The 22,702-nt window shown below is 36.5% G+C and overlaps 3 protein-coding genes and 1 long non-coding RNA gene across 5 annotated transcripts; 1 reads left to right on the forward strand and 3 right to left on the reverse strand.

Moving 5' to 3' along the window:
• Positions 1-445: 445 nt before the first annotated feature.
• Positions 446-7,358, reverse strand: LOC145601430 (plant UBX domain-containing protein 7-like). Of its 2 annotated transcripts, none has more exons than XM_081657449.1 (10): positions 7,116-7,358; positions 5,603-5,730; positions 5,400-5,507; positions 3,674-3,866; positions 2,899-2,976; positions 2,617-2,685; positions 2,339-2,482; positions 2,119-2,221; positions 945-1,210; positions 446-852 (listed from the first exon to the last, which is right to left on the reverse strand). In XM_081657449.1, the coding sequence occupies exons 1-10, from the start codon at positions 7,215-7,217 to the stop codon at positions 688-690; spliced, it is 1,356 nt and encodes a 451-aa protein (XP_081513575.1). In that variant the 5' UTR covers positions 7,218-7,358; the 3' UTR covers positions 446-687. The 2 variants fall into 2 exon arrangements, with proteins under 2 accessions (XP_081513575.1, XP_081513574.1); XM_081657448.1 differs by having other exon boundaries at positions 5,394-5,507; positions 7,116-7,356.
• Positions 7,359-9,065: 1,707 nt separating this feature from the next.
• Positions 9,066-12,614, forward strand: LOC145601923 (zinc finger CCCH domain-containing protein 17-like). The gene is made up of 3 exons (XM_081658011.1): positions 9,066-9,508; positions 10,173-10,283; positions 10,385-12,614. Exons 1-3 carry the CDS (start codon positions 9,380-9,382, stop codon positions 12,365-12,367), a joined length of 2,223 nt encoding a protein of 740 aa, XP_081514137.1. The 5' UTR covers positions 9,066-9,379; the 3' UTR covers positions 12,368-12,614.
• A 2,750-nt stretch (positions 12,615-15,364) lies between these two features.
• LOC145603129 (uncharacterized) lies at positions 15,365-17,428 on the reverse strand. The gene is made up of 5 exons (XR_014104692.1): positions 17,318-17,428; positions 16,445-16,597; positions 16,248-16,341; positions 16,034-16,156; positions 15,365-15,816 (listed from the first exon to the last, which is right to left on the reverse strand). It is a non-coding gene; the product is annotated as an uncharacterized LOC145603129 (long non-coding RNA).
• A 1,002-nt stretch (positions 17,429-18,430) lies between these two features.
• On the reverse strand, positions 18,431-21,547 carry LOC145602480 (uncharacterized). Its single transcript, XM_081658672.1, has one exon. It carries the CDS (start codon positions 21,316-21,318, stop codon positions 18,586-18,588), a length of 2,733 nt encoding a protein of 910 aa, XP_081514798.1. The 5' UTR covers positions 21,319-21,547; the 3' UTR covers positions 18,431-18,585.
• Between the last annotated feature and the right edge of the window lie 1,155 nt (positions 21,548-22,702).

Genomic DNA, 22,702 nt, shown 5'->3' on the forward strand with positions numbered 1-22,702 from the left:
GAGTTTAATGCTTTGTACGAAGTATATAAAAGCAGGTTACTTGAAATTGAGGGGAAAGGGAAAGGGGATCTCAACTCTTACAAAGGAACCTCAACCCTCATAGCTGTTATGGTCCAGTATTTACGAGTCATTCCTCACCAATAAGTACCTGAAGCGGGAAGGTTTGCACCTTGTGACCGCAAGGTTTCACTTTTTTAATTCGCTTTGTTTACATTTGGGGTCAAAAGTTATTTTGCTAGTTCAAAACAAATTTGACTAATTATTTTTCATTTTAGTTATTTAGAAAAATCTATAAAATAATTATAAAAAAAATAAAAAATAAAAGAGAAAGAGAGAGAGAGAGAGAAGGATAAAGGAATTTTCAATAAGCACTAGCAAAGTGCTTGTGCTTTCATGGGTGAAACTGACTACACCGGAATATAAAGGACTTATGGATTAAAAGAGCTAAAGCAAGACACAACGAGCTGTCTGTAATTTGACAGATACCATTCTATGAGCTGTTGGCATTTAAGTATATACACATGGACTACATAACAATAATTACTCCTTCCTATCATACTTGTTCTACAAACAATTTGACAAAACAAAAGGCGGAGCAAACTGCAAGATAACTGATTCAGTCAAAAGTCTGCTTCAGCTCTCAGCCATATACTTAAATATATATACCGAGAGAGCAACATATCAATCTTACTCCCAAGTAACAGATACCATGGAGTTTGAGAGCCCTGATTCTTCAAAGGTTAAATTACTATCATATTCCAGAGATTTTGCAGCTCCAAGGACTCCATGTGTCAACCGTAATGGCCTTGTCTCGGCCTCTCCAAGCTGGGATCTGCAGAATGACCACAGCAACTGCAGAACAAAAGAAGTCAGTAAATTCATTCAAAATATGGTACAAGGGAAAAAAATGAGAGGGAGAGGTGAGACAGAAGCCAAAACCTAACCTGTATAGGGTCAGTGCGTAGAAAGTTCCGCTGAACTCTTCGTCCATCAGGGAGACGAAATCCAACACGGCAAAGCAGGTTTCTATCTCCCTTTGGTTCTTCAGGAAGAGGGGGATACTCAGGAATCTTTGTAGAGCATTTTTCTTCCTCCTTGTTGGCAGTGACTGCATCTTTGTCTTCAGAAGCAATTTCATCTGGATGATTCATGTTCTCCATTGATGCAGCAAGAGCTTGTTGCAATTCCTCTTCATCCACGGTGGTCTCACCTGCAGAATATAAAACCTCTTAATTTCAATTCTCTTTCAAAACAAAAATATAACTTAAAATGAGAAGGATTGATGTGCAACAAATATTCACTGCATGTGCAAATTTTCTAAAAACTGATAATATTTTTCAAATTCTGGAAAAATGAAAACAAAAACATTACATTAAGAAAAATATGCACATCTTTTAAGTACAGAAAATATGCACATCCAGCTCAAAAAAAAAAACATATAAAATGCTACTGATTTTAAGGAACTTCTCATTAATCCTAAATCTATAGATATATACATAACATAATCCTTTTTGGTTCGCTGGTGATTGTTGTTGTAAAAACAAAGATAGATTCTAACTCATTTCATTTCCACAGAACCAGATAATTTACACACAACAAACCAACAATTGAATTGCAACAAGTGAAAACTCAGTACATAGGTTAGTCCATCCAATCTAGAAAGTCCAAGCACAACATAGCCTTTAAATACAGCAGGAGGAAAAGGTGGTTAAAGTAAGAGGAAAAGTGTAAACAAAAAAAAAAAAAACAGTAAAAATAAAAAGGTAGCAAGGTGCAAAAAAAATGGAAAAAGCAAAAGAGAATGGGTGGAAGTGTAAATATTATGGAGTGAGGATAAGAGAGTAAAATGTCTATTGCAACAATATCATAAAACAAGAGAGTTAAGAACATCTAGAAATGGACCAAAACAGATCAATTACAACCTTATGAGAATCATGCAATACTAAAAAATTTAGAGTAATGCTTGCTTGTTGCACAAAATACAATCAAATAAACTCTGAAAGTGTCGGATGAAATGATGAATGGAAATATAGAACCATAATAGTCTTAATTAAATGATACCAGGTAAACAGAAAGCACAAGGGAAGGAAAAAAAAAAAACTAGAAAAACTAAAATACCCTGGACTTTCTGAGCAGGAACATTAGAACTTTCTCTTGGCCGCTTATGAGAGAGTGAGGAATGATGGTTATGTGGGCCGCTATCCATGAACGGCAGTAGATCCTGCAAATTTAAAATATTATCAGCCAAAATTGCAAAGGGAAGCCAATTAAATTCCATCAAGAGGTAAATAATATTTGGTATTATGGTAAATTAAATAATCAAATGCAAAGCCCATACCTCCAGTAATCGGTCAGGATGTACCATACCAGACCATGAACGCATTTTTTGTCCTGTTATGGGGTCAATGACAAGAATAACTGGAACAGATTCGATTTTGTAGTAATTACACACCTTCTTACCCTCACTTGTATCATCATAAACCTGCATTAAGATAAATCAAATAAATTCTAACTGCACATTAGAAGTTTAGAACAGAACACACCTGATTGTCAGCATAACAAGAGGAACATTACATGAGAGTATAAATAGGACAAGAAAAAACACAGCATAGTTACCTGCCAAAAGATAAAATTGGTTTTGATAGTTTGGGCCACAGCTTCATTTGCCCAGGTGTCTCTGTTGAGCTATTAAACGCATTACAACCAATTAGATATCACAAATATGTCAAATAAAAATTCTAAAAAGTATCTATTGGATATACACAAATTAAACAAGAATGGCCGCGCATGCAAGAGAGAGAGAGCACTAGCAACACATAGATAGAGACCAACAAGAGGCATTGAAAGAGGAAAAATGAGAGAGGGAGGGGGAGAAAGATAAAGTGTTGTGGCACTAACCATATGTGAGCTAAATTCTGTAGGGGATTGTAAATTAGCCACGAGCCACTGGTCCGAAGCAGCAGCGGTAAGTTTTGCCTGTAGTTTTCCATTACATTAATATGATGACAGAATATATGGTGCAGATGAATCATTCAAAATAAATACTTGGCACAAACAGCTTTAAAATTACAGATCAAACTCCGTCATTAAAGAGGGGCAAGGCCCCAAAAATTCAGAGATGAAGAAAGTAATAAGTATGAAACATCGCAATGAAAATTAACTAAATATTCAGTTTAGTACATGTCTAGCTTATCGACAAAATTTGCATCACAAAGGTCCATAGCCGGCCCTCAGATATTTGCCACATGATTAAAACATCAACTTGATCATACTATGTTGAAGATAAATAAGGGAGTAGGTCGCTGGCCAGAAGAATCACAAATCCCAAAGTCTCCCATGTCCCTATTTAATTCATAAAGCAAAGCAGGCTTCAATCATGCGTTGCAAAGACAAGGTCATGCTTAAAGAATCAATGTAGGAATTAGAAAGTAAAAGGTCCCTGAAAGATGGCAGAATTCAGCTGAAATAAGTTGTAAAGAGTGTGGACAGTGGATAATTAGGTATATTTAGGTTATAAATAAATAAATAAATAAATAAATAAAAGAAAAAAGGTCTGGAGGCTAGTCTTAAGGAGCAAGGTGATACAGTTGAAAAACTATCCCCTTTTCCTTAAAAAACCCCAAAGCATAAAATGAAAATAATACAAAACAATAAAATTATAAAAGAAACAAACCTTCTCAAAAGGACCCTGGGTCATCAAAGCAAAAGGAGGCCGAAACATAGCAGCAAGGTTATCTCGAGAGCTATCTGTAGTAGAACTACCACCTTGTTCAGCTTCCCATACAGCAGGGTGCTTCATTTCCTCCTCAAAATTACGGAAGGCAACCACAGAACTCATTCCTGGTGGATACCCTATTCTTGAGGCCCTAGAGCAAGCCATGTGACAAACAACAATTAGACAACCACATAGAGCAAATATTGTGCACCATTTTTTACAAAACAACAAAAATAGAATTTGGGGTACATGCAGCATAATGTAACCAGATATTGATGAGGGCGGCCAAAGATTATTTTTATGATGGAACACTCTCAGCTGATAAAGCTCAATCTCATGACCTAACCATAACTCACCAAAGAACATACTCCGAGTAAGCCCAACGTGCAGCCTTGAAGTCTTAACCACTATCGATTTGTAAAGTAAACTACATTCTACAGTACAGGCGCATTTGCCCACAATCAAAAGGCATGTTATTGTTACACATAGTAGTTTCTTTTTTACAAGCACAATGACCACAATAAGACCCAATGTAAATAGTTAAGTAATCAAATATACTCCCAGCCTCATTTGGTATTTTGCACCCCACCTCAGCAGTGTTTCTGCCAAACTTGTCATTCAATGATGGGTGTTCATATGGTTGTTAGACTTGTTACTCATTTAATTACAATTTCTTGTTCCTGAATTTCAAACACTGCTGTAAGTCTTACAAAGGACATCACCTAATTCGTCACAGGCTAGGAATCAATCGTGAAGATTAGACATCAGCACTAATGACATTATAGAGCCTATCTTATTCTTTCAAGAATATGCTACCTCCAATGCAATCAACAGGAAAGAGTCATGCACCCAGTCTGTGGAGAGAGTGTCGAGGACAATGAAAGGAAAAACACAGCTATGTTGTTAGTCTAACATTGCAATACTTTGTCCATCTTTCTAAGCAACACATCATCCTCAAGTTCAAGCTTCAAGGTAAATGAAAGGAGTAAGAGTAGCAAAAATGATGGCCTAGCAAAATTTGTTCATAATGTTTACATGAGAAAGCTCACCCAAAATGCACTAAGGTGATACCCATCTAGCAAGATGCACCAAGTAAAAAACAATTTTGCATGTACATCGTGCTATTTCCAACTGGCTTAACCAATATGATGGCCTGGCAAAAGTCTTCATAATATTCATATGTAAATTCTCGCCCAAAGTGGACTATGGTAATACCCATTAAGAAAGATACCCCAACTCCCCAAGTAAAGTAAAATTTTGCATGTATCTTTCTAATAATCTAATTTCCAAGCCGTTTCAACCAATTATCACTCTAACTCAACCCCAGCATTCAAAACCATGAGAAAAAAAAAAAGCCAAGAGAGGCAGTTACATAGCCATTCTTTACAAAAGGAAGCAAAAAATGTCATACAAATTGTGGGACGAGGAAGAAAGAATTAAGTCTGGATATATGATGAGTCTCCTCCCCATAAAAAGAGAGGGCACATAAGTGAACACTAAACACCAAATAAAGTTCTAGAATTCACCACTTCACTCAATCAATTATGCAGTCAGCACAAATATAAAATAGCAACATTAAACGGCCCTATCTCTCTTTTAAGCATAAATTAAAGAAGGGGGAAGAATCAGGGTAAATTTGTTAAAAAGCAACGCAAATTGAAATAGAATGAGAAATTACCCGTACACCACAGCATCATCATAGAGAGCCTCTCTTATCACAGGTAAAGGTGGACGCACATCATCACCGTCATTGAGTCCACTGATTTCCTTTGCTTCACCATCATCAGATCCACTGAACCAAATCACACAAAAGAAGATATCCATTGCTATAAATTTCATACTATAAATCAATCAATTCAAAGTTGTAAATCAGCTATTCCATTATACCTAGCGCTCTTGTCAACTAATGGAGTTGCATTTTGTTCTGAGGGGATAAATGATGGAGGAGCTGCTGCACCACCTTCGTTTCCCACATAGAATAGCTGAATAGCTTCTTCAAGCCTCCAGCTTGTTGCCTGAGCCATCAAATGACAATTCCAATAAGATAAAAGAAAAATTAGCTTCTATACGAGTGGAGCATATACCAAACAAAATCCACTAACTAAAACATAAATAAGGGAGTAAAAATAAAAATGAACGTTAAAGTGTTAAGTCTCTCTCTTCTTTACAGGCGTAAATCATTAAAAACTTAGAAGTTGGATAGCTTTTCATATAGAGTTAAAGCAAAAAAATTTAAGGTTTAAGTACCAGGCAATGCTTGAAGATTGAAGCCTCAAATATTCACAAAAGGTTGAATCAGAAATCATAATTAATTCATAGAGTCATAGAAAATTAGAGGTTTGGCACCTTTATAGTCCAGGATAACTCAATCACACAGAATGCTAAATTTATTTCTGTTTCCCCATTGGCCATTGCTAATAGATAATGAATCCGTTGAACTTCCCATCAACCTACTCAAAGGAGACGTTATAATAGTCCAGAATACCTTTATCACACAGAATTCTAAAGTTATCTATGTTTCCCCATTACTGATAGATAATGAAAATGTTAAACTTCCCATCAACCTACTCAAAGGAGATGTTATAATAGTCCAGAATACCTGTATTACACAAAATGTTAAAGTTATCTATGTTTCCCCATTGTTGATGTATAAAAAACCATGAAACTTCCCATCAACTTAATCATACCTCCATTTAAACTTAAAACTGCAACCTTCAATCAAGAAACAAAATTTCCTTTGCATGTCTTCCCAATAATGATGACACCTAACATGTATCCATGCCGCCATGGATAACATTTTTACAAGAAAATCCAAAGCTTTCCTGTTCCCAAAACATTCTCCCACAAATACCTTCTTGAATGTGAATTATCACCGACCAACCGAATTATTAAAAACAAACACTTTTACCTACAAATTCATTTAACGTGTATATAAAACAAGATACACAAATTAGTTTCCGATCAACACATTTGTAACCCACCGCGATGACAATCTAGATCTACACACCCATCCAAGTTGCAATTTCAGTATCGAAAAAACATAACAAAAATCAATTGAAAATCACACTTAAAATGTTCTAAATCAAACCCATCAGCTAAATTGGACTGCACTACAAGCATCGACAAATTAATGTCTTACGCAATCACACCAAACCATTTTTTCCAGCAAGAAGCTCAAAGTAAGTTCCGCAATTCATCACACTAACTAACAGATGCAGCGCAATTTCTGAGCTACCATTACTCTAAATCAATTTTACACTTCGCAAGCAAAATTTACAAAATACATAATTAATTATGCAGCGATCATCAAATCGAGCATTATAGTGAATGAACCCTAATTTATGAAATTGAAGGAAAAAAAAAAAAAAAAAAAAAAAAAAAGAGAGATTGGGGAAAATACCTGCAAGAATTGGCGGGCAGTATCGGCAGTCTGGCCAACGGCGATCTCTAGGAAATTGGAGACCATAACCTGCTTATCGGAAGGAGAGAGAACGTCCTCCATTGATTTCGAGCTTCGTTGTTAATGGCGATTGAAATTGGAAGAAAAGGTTGATTGGTTTGATTACTGAGATATTGCAAAAACTTATGGGAAAAAAGAAGAGTGATGGGGAATACAATACTTTAGGGCTTTCTGTATAATAATACGGGGTGTAACGTTTTTGGCTCGGATGACAATGGATGATGGTATGGTAAATGGAGTTGAGTTTTTATGTTTTTTTGCGAGTTTTATTTACGATAAATTTTCCATAATTACTGATATAATTTATGTGGTAATTATATATTCAACGTGTCTTTTAGTTGGCCATGTAAAATAATCCATGTAACCGTGCACTATGTCAGCATACATTGATCCAATCCATTGGATCATTGGATTTTATTTGACAGCCTAATGGAAATAATGGCGTGTAAGTTGATGTTAGCATACCCTAAATCAATAAAAATTTGTAGAAATTGGAGACTCGTTTATTAATCTAGAAATTCAGAATAAGAGACACCAAATTGAGAAAAACTTATTTGCCAGCAATGAAATAAGTAACTCTTATAGCATGAATAGGTGACCCCGCATATAATCCTCAAATATAAGATTTAATAATCCTTAAAGCCTTAAACCCTTATTAAGTAACCAGACAACTACAAACAACATGAATAGTTAGATATATATATTTATTAGCCAAGTCTGCATTTCCATGCACGGCCTCTATGCAGCACTGAAGAATTATCAATGCAAATACCATTAAAACCACTATCTACTCTCATTGGTCGCCTAAAGCTACTCATCCCCAAACTTTAATGCACAAACAAAACCTCTTAATTGACATAAATCTCACCTTTAACTCTCCTCTCAAACCTCTAACCAGTATTGAACCTAACATTATGGTAAAGGTGATCAAGATGAGCTCGGCCTGAATTTGGATGGCTTTGGCTAAGGACAAAATTTTTGCAAGAAGTCAAGCATAGCCCTCTGTGGCAGATTTATAAGAAGATATTCACAAGCCATATACATGTAGTTTAAAGTAGCTAACTAAGACAACAAAAAGTGAAATTCGTTGTGTGAATCAAAATAAAAGTATTGTTGGATGATAACAATCGAAATTAGACCCATATATATTGCTTAATACACCTTCGAGGAGAATTAAATTGATACATAGTTAAACAACATGAGGTCCGATCCTTTTCCCGAACAAGCAATGACAAAGAAGAAGGATCTATCACATGATCTTCCATTACCTTTTAATAGAGTTAATGATGCAGAGATTATCACTCGTTGACCTGAGTATCATGAATTAAACTAGCAGGACACAATTAAGGGCAATTATGACCAAAATAAGACATATGTTGCTTGATTCACCTCTCAAACTCAATGTTAAATTAATATGGATCTAAGTCACAAAATATCATTTCGCTTAGCCCGCAGATAGTGTCGATGGATCTGAATCAAAAGATCTTCCACGGTCTTTTAACACAGTACAATTGGTGACATAGATATGATCACCTTTATTATGATCACTATCAACATCGAGAAACTCATAAAGCAAGCACCTGCAAATCTGCAATAACTTCCCAAACCACCAAAACCTCAAAACATAACTAACATTTTGTAAAAAAAAAGAATAAACGCCGAGAAACTTAACAAGCGAGAACATTTACTACCTTCCCGAGTGGCCAAAACTTCGATGCAGAACTAACCATCACCGTTGGCTATCGTCTATGGACTATACACGCTCGGCGAGCCGCTCTGCCGCTCTGGGTATATATGGTACACAAAAAACCAAACCAAACCAAAACGGTAAAGTGTGGGCTACAAAAGGCAAACACAAAAAGTATTTCATCCAAACAACAAAGCCAGTAATCATCTATTGGCCTTTTGAAGAGAGAGGAGAAAAGCTTTTTAGAAGGCCAACAAAGCCGCTTCCTGCTCAAACAAACCTTAACCAGCTTCAACTTCTCTCTATCCCCAATAACTCAAACTCACTTCTTTCTTTCTCTTTCTACTCTAATCCCTCTTTCTCTCTCCTAATCCCAATTTTAATTTTGGGGAAGAAATCACAAATCAAACCCTAATTCATGCGTTCTTAGGGTTTCCGCGGTTTCAATTTTTACCTCTGATTCCTCGATCTATAGCTTAAATCGACGCTATAGAAGTTGAAATTATACAATAAATTCATGGCTACTACCGTTACTAAGGAGGCGTTGCAACCCCAGCAAGGCCCTCCTTCGACTTCGGAAGATGAATCTTTGAAGAGGAATACTGATTGTGTTTATTTTTTGGCTTCTCCCTTGACCTGTAAAAAGGTATTGGTTGATTTGTTCTAAGTATGGTTTGATTGATTTTGAGTTTATTAATTTTATGTGATTTTTTGGATTTGTTTTGTGTTTGTTTGATTTCTGTTTTTTGATTGTTCGGTGGTTAAATCTCAGGGATTTGAGTGAAGTATGTTTGATTTGAATTTGATGAATTTAGGGGTTGCGTTTGATTTGGATCCACTTTATTTCTCAATTGAATTTGTTTGGGACTAGGGTTTCGATCTTTATAAAATTCTTTGAATGTTGATTGATTTTGGTTACCGTCGTTGTCTATCTTGTAATGATTTAGGGTTATGGTTTTAGTGTGATTTTGATTGGCTAGCTTGTGTAAGTTATGAAACAGTAGAGAAAGGTTTTCAATTTGATTTTTACCTAATCTGTTGGATCTTGCTTGATGCATATGTGAAATACGTTATGTATGTTAGTAAAACCAGTAGTTTTATCCGATTTGGCCATGTACTCTTTACGGAAGCGACACATTTTGAAGCACAGGCCTAATTTGTATGTATATAACGTCCGAGCTAATGTTATGATGTACTCTTGCCTAATGTTTTGAAGCATAGGCCTAGTTGGTTGTATGATTGGCTGAAACTGGTGGCTCTTTTGCTCTGTTTATCTGACATGCTCTCGGTATTGCTCTGTGTGTCTGCAGGGAGCTGAATGTGAATATCGACATAGTGATTATGCTCGAATGAACCCAACAGATTGTTGGTACTGGATGAATGGGAACTGCTTGAATCCTAAATGCTCATTTAGGCATCCTGTAAGTTCTTGTTCTATGTTAATGTTATGATATACTCTTGCTTAATTGCTTTGTTCACCAGACTGTACTAATACTAATCATCTTTTTCCCAAATTATTCAGCCTTTGGATGGTTTGGTGGGAAATCAAGTTGATGGGCCTTCTGCTCTTGTACCTCCTGGCCCACCTATGCTTTCAGCTCCTCAGAATCCAGCTAAGCAAGGAATTCCCTGCATTTTCTTTCAGAGGGGACAGTGCTTAAAAGCCGATAGATGCCCTTACATGCATGGCCCAAGTCCTCCTAATACCAAGATTCAACAAGCTTCATCCAGCACTGCTACGCCTGGAGCTCATGCTTTCAAGAAAGCTTTTGGTAGTCTCGAAAAGTGTACACAACCCCAAATGAATTTCCAAGCAAATAAACCTAAGGTTGTTGAAACGCCACATCAAGCTAATGCATTTCCAAAAAATCAGTCCATTCGGCCGACAAATGGAGCAACTGTTGGAAAAGGCTATTTGCCTCCTAGTGGTGTGACTGCCGTAGGGTCTTCTAAATATGGGGAAATAAAACCACCTTTTGTTGACAATGGAATTTCCAGAAGCAGGACTGGACGTGCACATCATGGTGGCTCATATGACGACCATTATTTACAGAATGGTAGAGATGCTGATGACTCATTGAGGGAATCGTCTCCTGGATTTGATGTACTGGTGGATAATAAAGTCAACGAGGATGAGTTTTATCACAATGAAGATCAGTATGGGAAGATGAGAGGTCGTGACGGAAGAAATCTAAACGAGTTTGACATTGGTCGTCAGGATGATTACGGTTCAGTTGCTGATGTTGAGCCTGAAATTTATCACAATCGACGTGGATATGATTCATTTGATCGTATGCCTGAGAAGTATGCTCGGGATCATCGTAGGGTATCATCAGAAAGATCACTTGGTGAACCTGCTCACATGGACAGGCGTGGGCCTCCATATAAGTCTGAGAGTCTTGATGTCAATCAAAATTCTGATTTGCGTCATCGTTTATCTAAGCATAGGAGGGTAAATGGCTTGAAGTCCGTAGTTAATTCTGACTATGGTCATGATGATCGTGCTGAGGACCGTGGCTACAGGAGTACTCGGAGGGACTCGCGTCGGTCACCAATACATGAGAGTTCTCGTGGCCACCGTCTTCAGGGTAGAATAAAGCTTCCTAGAAAATCTTCTCCAGTGAGTGTTAATGATATTTACTCAGAGAGAGAGAATGAAAGAGGGAGGAGCTTTGGAAGATTATCTCCAAGCAGGCAGCAAGTTTCTGGTCAACCAAGTCGTCTTCGAGATAGATTAAGTGGAATAAAACAAGATGAAAGCCGTGAGGGAAGAATGATAAAAGGTCCAGTGATGAGAAAAGATACTGTTCCATCAGATGATGTCAATTTTGCCGGTCCAAAAAGCTTGTCTGAGCTAAAAGGAACCAAACATACTGATAGCAAGTCACAGCAGCGGAAGAGCCAAGAACCAGTTTCAGGGGGGAAGCTGAGAGACACAGTCTTAGCCAGTTCTATTGGAACTGAGGGTAATATTGCGTTTGCTGGGCCCAAGCCATTAAGTGAGATTTTGAAGAGAAAAAGAACAGCTTCTACTGGTGGTACCAGTTCCGACGATAAAGAAGAAATCAAGCATAATGAAAATGATGTAACCTTGACAAGCAGTCCGTCAAGCTCTGCTGCGGATACAAGAAAACAAGTCGCCTCTCACTCTGCTGATGAACAAGCAAAGGCCGGTGAAGTAGAGAACAAGATTTTGGCGGGTGAGGCAGATGAAGAAGAAGGTGAAATTTCAAATAAGAAGATAAAGTCAAACGGTGACAGTGAATCTCCCTCATTTGACGACAACAAACAACCTGAAGCAGAAGAGGCTTTGGTTGTAGCTGATGGTGAAGAGCATGAATTTGATGAAGAGTATGATCATGGGGATGATGGGGAATATGAATATGAACAGGATGACGGAGAAGGGTATCATCTGAATGATGGTGAAACTGGTGACCTTGAAGAGGAGTTCATGGATGAAGACGATGGAGATGATTTCGCAAAGAAACTCGGTGTTTCTTTCTAAAATAGAACTCCTGCCTTGATCATTGATTCTGCTTCTAGTTAAGTTTATTCAGCTCTCATCTGTTTTTTCTCCTTGTATGTTCTTCTAATTGTATTATACTGTTCTAAAGGGAAAATTTTCTATTTTATGGAGCCTTCAATAGTTCCCCCTTTTTTCTGTAGACATCATTGTAACATTAGAGTTAATGAATGAAATTTTTAGTAGCTTGATTCCATTTTACAATAAGATTCGCAGTGATTTGTTGTTATGATGGCTCTAATTTGTAAAATGCTGTGGTTTTTCTTGTTATTAGAAATCGATCATCAGCTATGGCAATATAGCCGTATCAAGACAGTATTCGTTTCAGTTGTTTCTTGACAATATTTCTGAATCGAAAATGGAAGATGGTAGTTTGATGGTCATTGTTCCACGGAATAATCTTGTCTATACTTGTACTATATTGAGCAATGTCACTTTCATTATTATTTGCTGGAATAGGGAAGATTCAACTTCCAGGCAACTTGAACTGCTGGTCTGAAACATGTTCTGCTGCTTTTCTTTATTTCTTACCATAATAAGCAGATATAGTATGTTTATGTTGTCTCTTCCTACTTTTTACAATTAAAGCAGTCAAATGACATATTACCATTTTCCGGATTTCTTTGTCAACTTACTAGTTTAAATTATACGGAGTATCATCACGATAATTATATTCTGACTCGGGATTTGGGAGCATAAAGAACACAAATTTGAACTAATCTATACTTATATATTAAAAAGCGTTCCAAAAAATGTCAATGTGTCACGTGTATCTCATTCTTACACCAGCATAATGTCACATCATCATTCAATATGCCATGTGTACTTCTAGCATATTTTTGTTTCATGTCATAGTTAACCAAAAATGCATACAATAAGGTTTGAACACAAGAATGAAGACCAACTTATTACCATCCAGGCTATAAGCTAATGTTGTTCTATCTATGCACATCAATATATAAATACATATTAGAAATAAAAGCAAAAATTATTCAAAACTATTTATTATTGTTATTGTAATGTTATAATTTTCGACAATAAAAAAAACTCTTTCAAGCTCTTTAATAATAATGATAAAAATACTCAAAGTAACACCCGGAGTAACGCCCAGGCCAAACACTAGTTAGTCTTTAAATCAAATCAAGTATATATTATACGAAGTACAAAAATGTAACAATTAACTTTTAATGTTGGTATTAAATGTTGTGTGATAAGCAACCAAAAAAACAATTTGTATGCGTGTACTTTAGGTGAAATTTGCAGCCATTGTTAAGCTAGCTTGGAAAAGCTGGAAACTCGCTTCATGACGATGATATATCCAAAATATTACGAAGTACGGAGTGTTTGATACTGTGCAAATAATTTGACAAGTGTGTGACAACTGATAATTCTACCCGGTATTTGACACCAAAATCCACAATTTTGACATTTAAGTCCATAAACTAAAACAAAATTTTGCCCAGGTTGTGACCACAGTACAATTGGTATATCTGAATTATATGATACTGTAATTTCCTATGATATTTATTATGAAAGTACACCTATAGGTACGACTCATTTGATAAGCGGTTATAAGTACGACTCATTTGATAAGCGGTTATATATATTGTAGGTGTGGTAATAATGGACGACTCCTCTAAACATGCCACCTTCAAATTATAGATGGTAATGATGTTTATGAAGAAAAAGAAGTAATTGAACATGCATTAGCATTACCACAAGCGTTTTAAGTGAAATGAAACTTTTATTTAGGAACAAAGAGAGTACAATTATCAATTTTTATCATGAAATAGTCACATGACTGATGACTCACATCTTACATAGGAGGCTGTGTTCCAACAATTTCACTCTTTTTGGAGTACATATCAATCAATCAATCAATCAATCAATCAAAGCCTTAATCCCAAAAGTGGGGTCGGCTAACATGAACCAAATTTGATTATTCCGTGTAGTCATCAACATAAATCTTTCTCCTCCATCCCTTACGATCCAAAACTTCATCCTCACGTAAATCCATGCACTTCATATCCTTCCTCACTCCTTCCAACCAAGTCATCTTTGGTCTCCCTCTTCCTCGTTTAATCCCTCCATGGTCCCACTCTTCCACTCTTCGCACCGGTGCACCCTCGGGTCTCCGTCTTACATGTCCAAACCAACGCAGACGATTTTCCCTTAATTTATCTACAATGCCCGCCACACCTACTTTCTTGCGAATAACCTCATTTCTGATTCTATCTCTTAAAGTGTTTCCACACATCCACCTTAACATGCGCATTTCCGTAACCTCCATCTTTTTAATATGCTCTTTCTTAGAAGCCCAACATTCTGTACCATAGAGCAACACTGGTCTTATGGCAGTCCTGTAGAATTTTCCCTTCAACTTTAAGGGAATGCTGCGGTCGCATAACACTCCCGTGGCCGCTCTCCATTTAAGCCACCCTGACTTAATCCTGTGGGTCACGTCTTGATCAATGTCACCATTCTTCTGGATGATCGACCCTAGGTACTTAAAACATTCACTCATGGTCAAATCCTTTCCATCCAAACTCACCACTTCATTGCTTGTCCCCCTCTGAGTGCCAAAACGACATACCAAATAATCAGTCTTACTCCGACTTAGCTTAAACCCTCTAGATTCCAACCTTTGCCTCCATTGCTCCAACTTGACATTAACCCCATCCTTAGTCTCATCCACCAAAACGATATCATCTGCGAACAACATACACCATGGAACCTCATCTTGAATTGGTCTAGTTACTTCATCTAGAACCGTTGCAAAAAGAAAAGGGCTTAATGCAGACCCATGGATATCATCTTTTGGAGTACATATCATACTACATAAATCGAAGAAACAATATTCATGGCAACTATATGTACCTGAGACAAATAGATGTATCCATGGAGGTAAAGCTTCAAGGAGATCCAATTCAAGGATTGCAAAACACGTACGATCACAAGAACAATGTCAAAATAAAGGTGTTTGGAGCCTTAATACTGGCAAGTTTAACTTGCAAATAAATCAAGACTTGTACATGTTCCTTGAGGTCTAAGATCGAAGAGACAATGCCTTCAAAATTTGTACTTATGGCAACATAACTGTTGGATGCTTAAAGACATCATAAAATCTGTAAAATGCTTTGGAGCTCGGACTTAAGGCCAGCTTATGGCAATCTCACGCCTATGGGTTTATCTTTCATACCCTATGGGTTTATCTTTCATACAATTTATCTACCACTGAACTTTTGACTGATCATGGCCATGGTTAGAATAAGGCTATGTACATCTTGGACACCCTCATTTTCTTGCCAAAGCGGAATCCATACACCGCATAATTGATTTTGCTGTAGCTTAAAGTTGTCGCCTTTCTACTTGATTTGGCTGTCTTCTGGAGGTGAGCCAAGCAGCTGATCTTACAGTCTTAGATTGGTGAGCTGTGAATAATTGTGAAGTTAAATCAGCATCAATGATGTTTCTAAACTACATATGTTTTCATAGAAAAGCTTACAAAAATTTGGTTTGGAGTGGATCTTTTTCAGGAAAGTTCTTCCGTTTTTTATTTATTCAAATTTTTTTTTTCCCACTTTGTCAATGGGTACACCTTATCTACTTCATTCAACATTAGTTTTCCCAAGGATGAAAGATATTTACCTTTTAGTAATGAAGGAATGCCACATCTTTGTCCTCCCTCCTCTTCTTCCTTTTCCATCATCTCCCCCTCACGTCCCTTTTTTCTTCTCTTTTTTTGTTTGCACACTTTGTCTTGACTGTAGCCTGTCATAAATTAGCAAGAGCTTAAAAATCCAGAATAAAAGCTGGACAAATAAATAAAAGATTTAGTGATTAATAGCAGAGAAGGAGCAACCTGTTTGGTATTTTTTGAAGAAATAAAGGGTAATCACTTTCTTGGAAGGAAAGTTGAGCAGCAAGTCATTGTTTCCTCTCAGCAGTAAAAGTCTCTGGTACATAAATTTATAGCAATGTAGAAGGCATCAGTTTCACAACCACACTCATAAGACAAGCTTGATTATTTCGAAATTCTTATCAACAGTTTGTAAATACCTGCTCTGATCATCCGAGAGGATTTTGTCTTAAGGCTCTCTTGTGATTTCCTTAATTGACACATCTTGTCCAAGTATGTGAAAAATATATTAGTAGTGCCTAAAGCTCGTCAGGGAACTATCTTGAAAGTTAGGGATTGAATGCCTACATGATCTGCAATAATAAAACAGAATATCATGAAGGGAAAAGGTAGGACGATAAATGGTTATGTATTTGTAATGGGATAGAGTTGGATTTCATAATAAAGCGATCAAGAAAAATCACAAAGATTTTATGATTCATATGGATTAGGGAAGTGTAAATGAAAATCAACAAAAACAATGATCTAGACCATTTTCACATATGACAGCAGGTATTTATAATGAATAAGCACTACTAAAGTAAAAGACTAAAAAGGTCAATGAGCTGACGGCAAAATTCATATAGTAAAAGAAATTGCAGCTGTGATCCCCAATCTATCTCAGTGTCCCGTCTTTTCTTAATTGCTACCACGTTGGCATTGATTATAAATAAGCCTTAGAAAATTATTTACTGAAACTGCAAAAACTAAATCACATCAAGAAGACAAGGTGTCCTCACAAGTAACAGAAAAATACATCTATAAATTAGCCAAATTCCTTTTATCTGCCCCATAGGGAAGTCTGGGAAAACCCCAGTTGCTTTAGTCCATAAAGAAGCTAAGAAGGTGACAATATTACACTACAAATTACACAGAACAGCAGTGCCATAAAGATGGAAGATTTTCATGAATTTATGACAAAAGAAAGGCTTAGTACACAAGGTGAGGATGCCAGATGGGACAGAAAAGGGTAAGGTGGGACACAAGTCAGGATAATCCCTCTACGTGAACTTATAATTACTACACTGGCATACCGTGTTGGATAACCAAAGGCACAGAAATGATAGGAACCGGCTCCTCTCCTTAGAAAAGCAATTGATGATTGATCTGTAAGCGAGAATGGCATCACCAATCTTGTGTTTTTCAATGCCATATTGAGCCTGTGCACAAATGCAAAAAAAGAAGCATGATTAAACAAAACACGAGAGAGCAAGAGGAAGATAGGGTTAGAGAAAAAAACGTGTTAGGGATGGGCTATCAAAGCAGCTCATTAAGACAATAAGCACCGCATAAGCATGTACAGGCAAGCAGACACTTATAATAGGTAGAGTGTGTCTTGTGTGATAGACGGAGACAAACACATGTTAGGCACATCGACCTTGTATGGTAAATGACTTTTTGCTAGCCTCTTTTAGTTACCCTTTGACTATAAGCTATTTCATGCGATCCTAATAGTGAAAAATCATGTTTTGTAAACAGTTTTCTGTGACCTTTAGTTGACTATTCACTCAAAATGAAAAATGTGCCATGAATAGATTTTCTCATAGGTTGTTACATGTTTGCCCAATTAACTATCTACTGCGTTTATTTTACAAAAACACCCAACAACCAACAAGTGATTTAAGCACAGATCTCAATTAACAACTACTGCTAAGTTGGCTTAAACAATTAACAGTTTGTGCTGACTGAAACAATAGATACAAGATAAATGAGCCGATACATCCAATACTAGCAGATCAAACATGCTAAGTGAACCAACCAATTATTGATAGCCAAACAAGGCCATGATATCACATTTTAGAAACAATGTTTTTTTTGGTGTGGCTAGTGTGGCCAGCCACACCGTGCTGCAAGCCGACACACACCAAAACACTAATTGGGTAACCCCTGACCGATCAAGTAACCCCTTACAGACCGACCAAGTTCCCCTTACCGAGTAACCCCAGCCACACGGTGCGGACAACCAAATGTGAAAATTTGTGTTTTAAAAATATAAATTCTAAAAAATCACCACTATTCTATCCTTATGACCTTATCCTAGCTGTATCTAGTTTCAAGGCAAAATAAGGCCTAGAAAATTTTATCAAAGAACTAGTGAATCAATGTGAAAACTAACCTCAAGGATGAAATTTTCTCTATGAACAACCGAGATCGGAATTTTTTATCGGCATCCAGGGTTTATGTGAAGCATCATGAACAAACACAAATTGGCTGAGATGACTTTTTCACAGCAATTATAAGGTTTCTAGAAATTCTCAAACAAGATAAAACAACCCACAAAAAGTGCTGAAGCTTCATACCATCATCTACAGCGATTGTGCACCATAGCAGCAGAGTTTCTATCTTCAGTCAAGAGACCACTCCTAATCATTTCATTTTGTAATTTTACAGCCTCATCAGGCTTTCCATGGTCATGATATTTTCTCACTAGTACACCATATATAACTTTGTCAGGGCGAATACCCTTCCTGATCATCTCATCAAATAACATTCTTGATTCTTCAAGTTGACCAAAGTCAGCAAGCCCCTGAACCAAACAGGTGTATGCCTGTAGATCAAGCTCCAAACCCATATCAATCATCTCGTTCTTTAATTTAAATGCCTCCTCAATGCTACCAAGCTTTAAATTGCCAGAGATCAAAGCTGTAAAAGCAGCTACATCTGGAACCATACCCTTAGCTTGCATTTGACTAAAAAGTTCTTTAGCCATCTCCAAGCAGTTGCTTTTACAAAGACCATCAATTAAAGCTGTATATATGACAACATTTGGAGATAGACTAGTACCATCCATCCTGCGAAATTGGTCTAGTGCATCCTCAACCAATCCTGATTTACACATTCCATCAATCAAGACCGTGTAAGTGCCAAGTGTTGGAGCAATGCCCAAGTTCTGCATTTCCTGAAACAGATTAAGGGCCCCTTTTGCATCCCCTGCTCTAAAGTAAGCCTGTAACAAAGAAGTAAAAGCATACAAATCCAGCTGCAAACCAGAACTGGTCATTTTGCTGACTAAGTTAAAGACTTCTTCAACATTTCCATGCTTTGAGTTCCCATCAATCAAAGCTGTGAAAACAGATCCATCTGGAACTATCCCCTTTGCTTGCATTTCATCAAAAAGCCTTTTTGCCATTTCCATGCAATTACTTTTACAATGAGCATCAATCAGAGACGTATAGATAGAAATATTGGGAGGTAAACCCGTAGCTTCCATTTTGTAAAAATAATCAACTGCATCCTGGATCAGTCCCAATTTGCAGAGACCGTCAATTAATACGATGAATGTTACAAGAGTAGGCATGATTTCAAACTCTTGCATTTCCTGGAAAAGTTCAAGAGCTTTTATGGAGTTCCCTGCTTTTAAATAAGCATCTATCAAAGTTGTGAACAAATGGCCATTCACCTCAAGACCAATTTGTTTCATTTCAGTTACTAAAACATTAGCTTCCTCAACTTTTCCTTCATTGCAAAGTCCCCAGATAAGGGTGCCATAAAAAGTCTCGTCTGTCTTTATTTCTTTCTTTTTCATTGCTTCTAGGATATTTTGTGCCTTTTCCACCTTCCCAGCTTTAATGCAGCCGTGAATAAAAGCAGTGTAGGTTTTCTGGTTTGGGATTATGCCAGCTTTCTGCATAGTTTTAAATAATTCCTCTGCTTCTTCTATTTTACCTTTGTCACAAAGGCCATTTATCAGAGCAGTACAAGTTACAACATTTAAGTCAAGCCCCACCTCCAACATCTCTTTCACTATTTTTGAAGCTTCACCAAGGTTTCCGCTTTTACAATTCGCGTCAATCAAAGAAGTATATGTATATTCATTTGGAGAGAGACCAAGACGTCTCATATCAACAAAAAATTTCATAGCTTCTCTCATCATCCCTTCTTTGCAAAAAGAATCAATTAATGTGCTATACGTTACAACATTAGGCTTCAAACGATCACTTTTCATCTGACGAAGAAATTCGAAAGCTTGAGGCAACTTTTCGTATTTACAAAAACAATTAATCAGAGTATTATATGTTATAAGATCAGGACTACAGCCTACTTCTCTCATCTCCACGTAACTATTTATTGTTTCTTTTAACAGGCCAAGCTTTCCATGCCCATCAATCAGTGTATTATATGTAACAATATCCGGTATTAAGCCGCTATCTTTCATCTGATTGAACAATGCCATAGCTCCTACCATATCCTTTTCCTTGCATCTATCACATATCATTATGTTATAAGTAAAAACTGTCGGGGACATCCCCACAACAAGCATATCACTGAAAATCTTCCTCGACGCCCCACCTCTACCCGATTCACAAAGCCTTTTTAAAAGGTTATTACACGAACGCACCTTAGGAAGGACCCTATATTTCTTCAACCTCTCAAAACACTGGCTAGCCTCATCAAGCATTCCCAATTCAATCAACACACTAAAAAACGCATCAAACACTCCATAACCCGTAACACAAACGCTCCTTGTCAACCACAAAGCATCAAACAAATCCAAACCAGGCCACGGCTTCGACAAAAGTATCATTTCTTTCAGTATCAAGTTAGCATCATGGTACATTCTACTACTAAACAAGATATGAATCACTATACAATAAGATTCAGTAGAATGCCTAAACCCAATACGCGTTTTCGCCCACCGAAAGAACTTCATCATTAATTTAGGTTCTTCCTTCAATACCACTAAAACCCTTGAAACTAAAATTGGGGCTAATGCAGAATTAAACAAACTATCAATCCTAACATCATTCCACCTCTCTTCAAGAACTAATTTTTTCATATAATCTCTATCAAAAACTTCATTGAAACAATCAGAATTTACTTTACTGCTAAATGGGTATCTAAAATTTAACAAAAAACCAGTGACCCAGATCATCAAATTGCATTGTAAAGGACAAATGATGAAGTGGGTCGAAGGGAGGAGAGAGAAAGGCATATTATTATGAGGAAAAGGGGCAACAATGGACGCACCTATGCGATTTGAAAGGGAGTTTCTGCGACCAACAACGCCAAAGAAAGTGCGAAGAAACAATAACATCGCTGATAATTGGTGGGTTGTTGAAATTCAGTGAGCTCCATTGTCATAGCAGGACATATTTGGGGGAATTTTTAGCCAGAAATCCCTAAAAAAATTAATTTTTTTTTTTTTGTTGAATTTATAAATAGCAGGTGAAGAAGAAGAAGTAGAGTAATTAAGAGCTGAACAAGTTGAAAAATGGGTTGAAGTTCTAATTTAGGGTTTATGAGAGTGTTGGGCATAAGTTTGAGCTTGGGTTTGCACTCTTTGCAGGGTTTAGGCTGCTCAAACACGCAGCTTTTGTTTTGTTTAATGTCCTTTTTTTAAAAAAAATTAATATTATTTCTTTCTTCCACTCTGATTTGACAACGCACAATTTTGACCATTAATTTATACTGTAAAACTTTGTATAACTATTAAAATCATATATTTATCATATATAAATCGGGATGAATCTATTGGAGTATTGTACTGTAAATATAGTAGCAAACAATGGTAAAAGAGACGACATATGTTATTTAATTAAAAGAACTGATAACGGTGTTTGCGGTTTTAATGTAGATCACTATCACTATTAGTGATTCTTTGCTGAATCAAAATAAATAAAATAGCAAAGGTTTAACCAATCATATGTGGACAATATGGTAGAAATAAGTTTTTAAACTGACGCAAATAGAGAATTAATTTACATTTCAGTAATTTTTAGGGAAATCATTATCAAAAAATTGTGTTTTTAAGTGATCTTCAATAGATAACTTTGATTATTAGTAAGCAATTACTCCGTAATACTCTCTTCGTCCCTAAATTACATTCATACTTTTATCATTCATTCCTCACATAATAGAGAGAAATAAGAATGTAATTTACGGACGGAGGGAATAAATTTTAATGGAAGAGGGAAAAGCATCAATCACAATTCTCTTGTTTTATTTAGTTAATACTTTGTAGTTTTTATGTGTTATTGTCCTTTTAGAAATTACTTTATTTTATTAACGACCTTTTCCCTTCCCTTCCTCCTCTTTCCCTCCCCTTCGTTTCCTTCCTTATTTTCTATCAAAGCATCAGTGATAAGCCGATAAACAAACTCAAATTAAAAGAGAGAACATTATATACTCCATTTATATTTACTCCTCTCTCAGTCTCTCTCGAAGAAAGTGAACATAGCCTATATTCGTAAACACATTTAAATAACATATGGAAACCCTTGACACTAAGCACTAACCAATATTTTTATAAGTTCATGTCCTGATGTCATGTCAACTTTTACTAGCTCCAACTTTATCTAATTGTCAAATTCCTCAAAATGTTTACTTTTAATCAACTTTTACAATTTATTAATTTTGTTGATGATTTAAGATATTTACAATTAAATTTTAGTATTGAAAAACGTTATTAAAAAAAATTC

The sequence above is a fragment of the Chenopodium album genome, chromosome 21, assembly GCF_948465745.1.
Source record: "Chenopodium album chromosome 21, dcCheAlbu1.1, whole genome shotgun sequence".
In the NCBI taxonomy this organism is placed as follows: Eukaryota; Viridiplantae; Streptophyta; class Magnoliopsida; order Caryophyllales; family Amaranthaceae; genus Chenopodium; species Chenopodium album.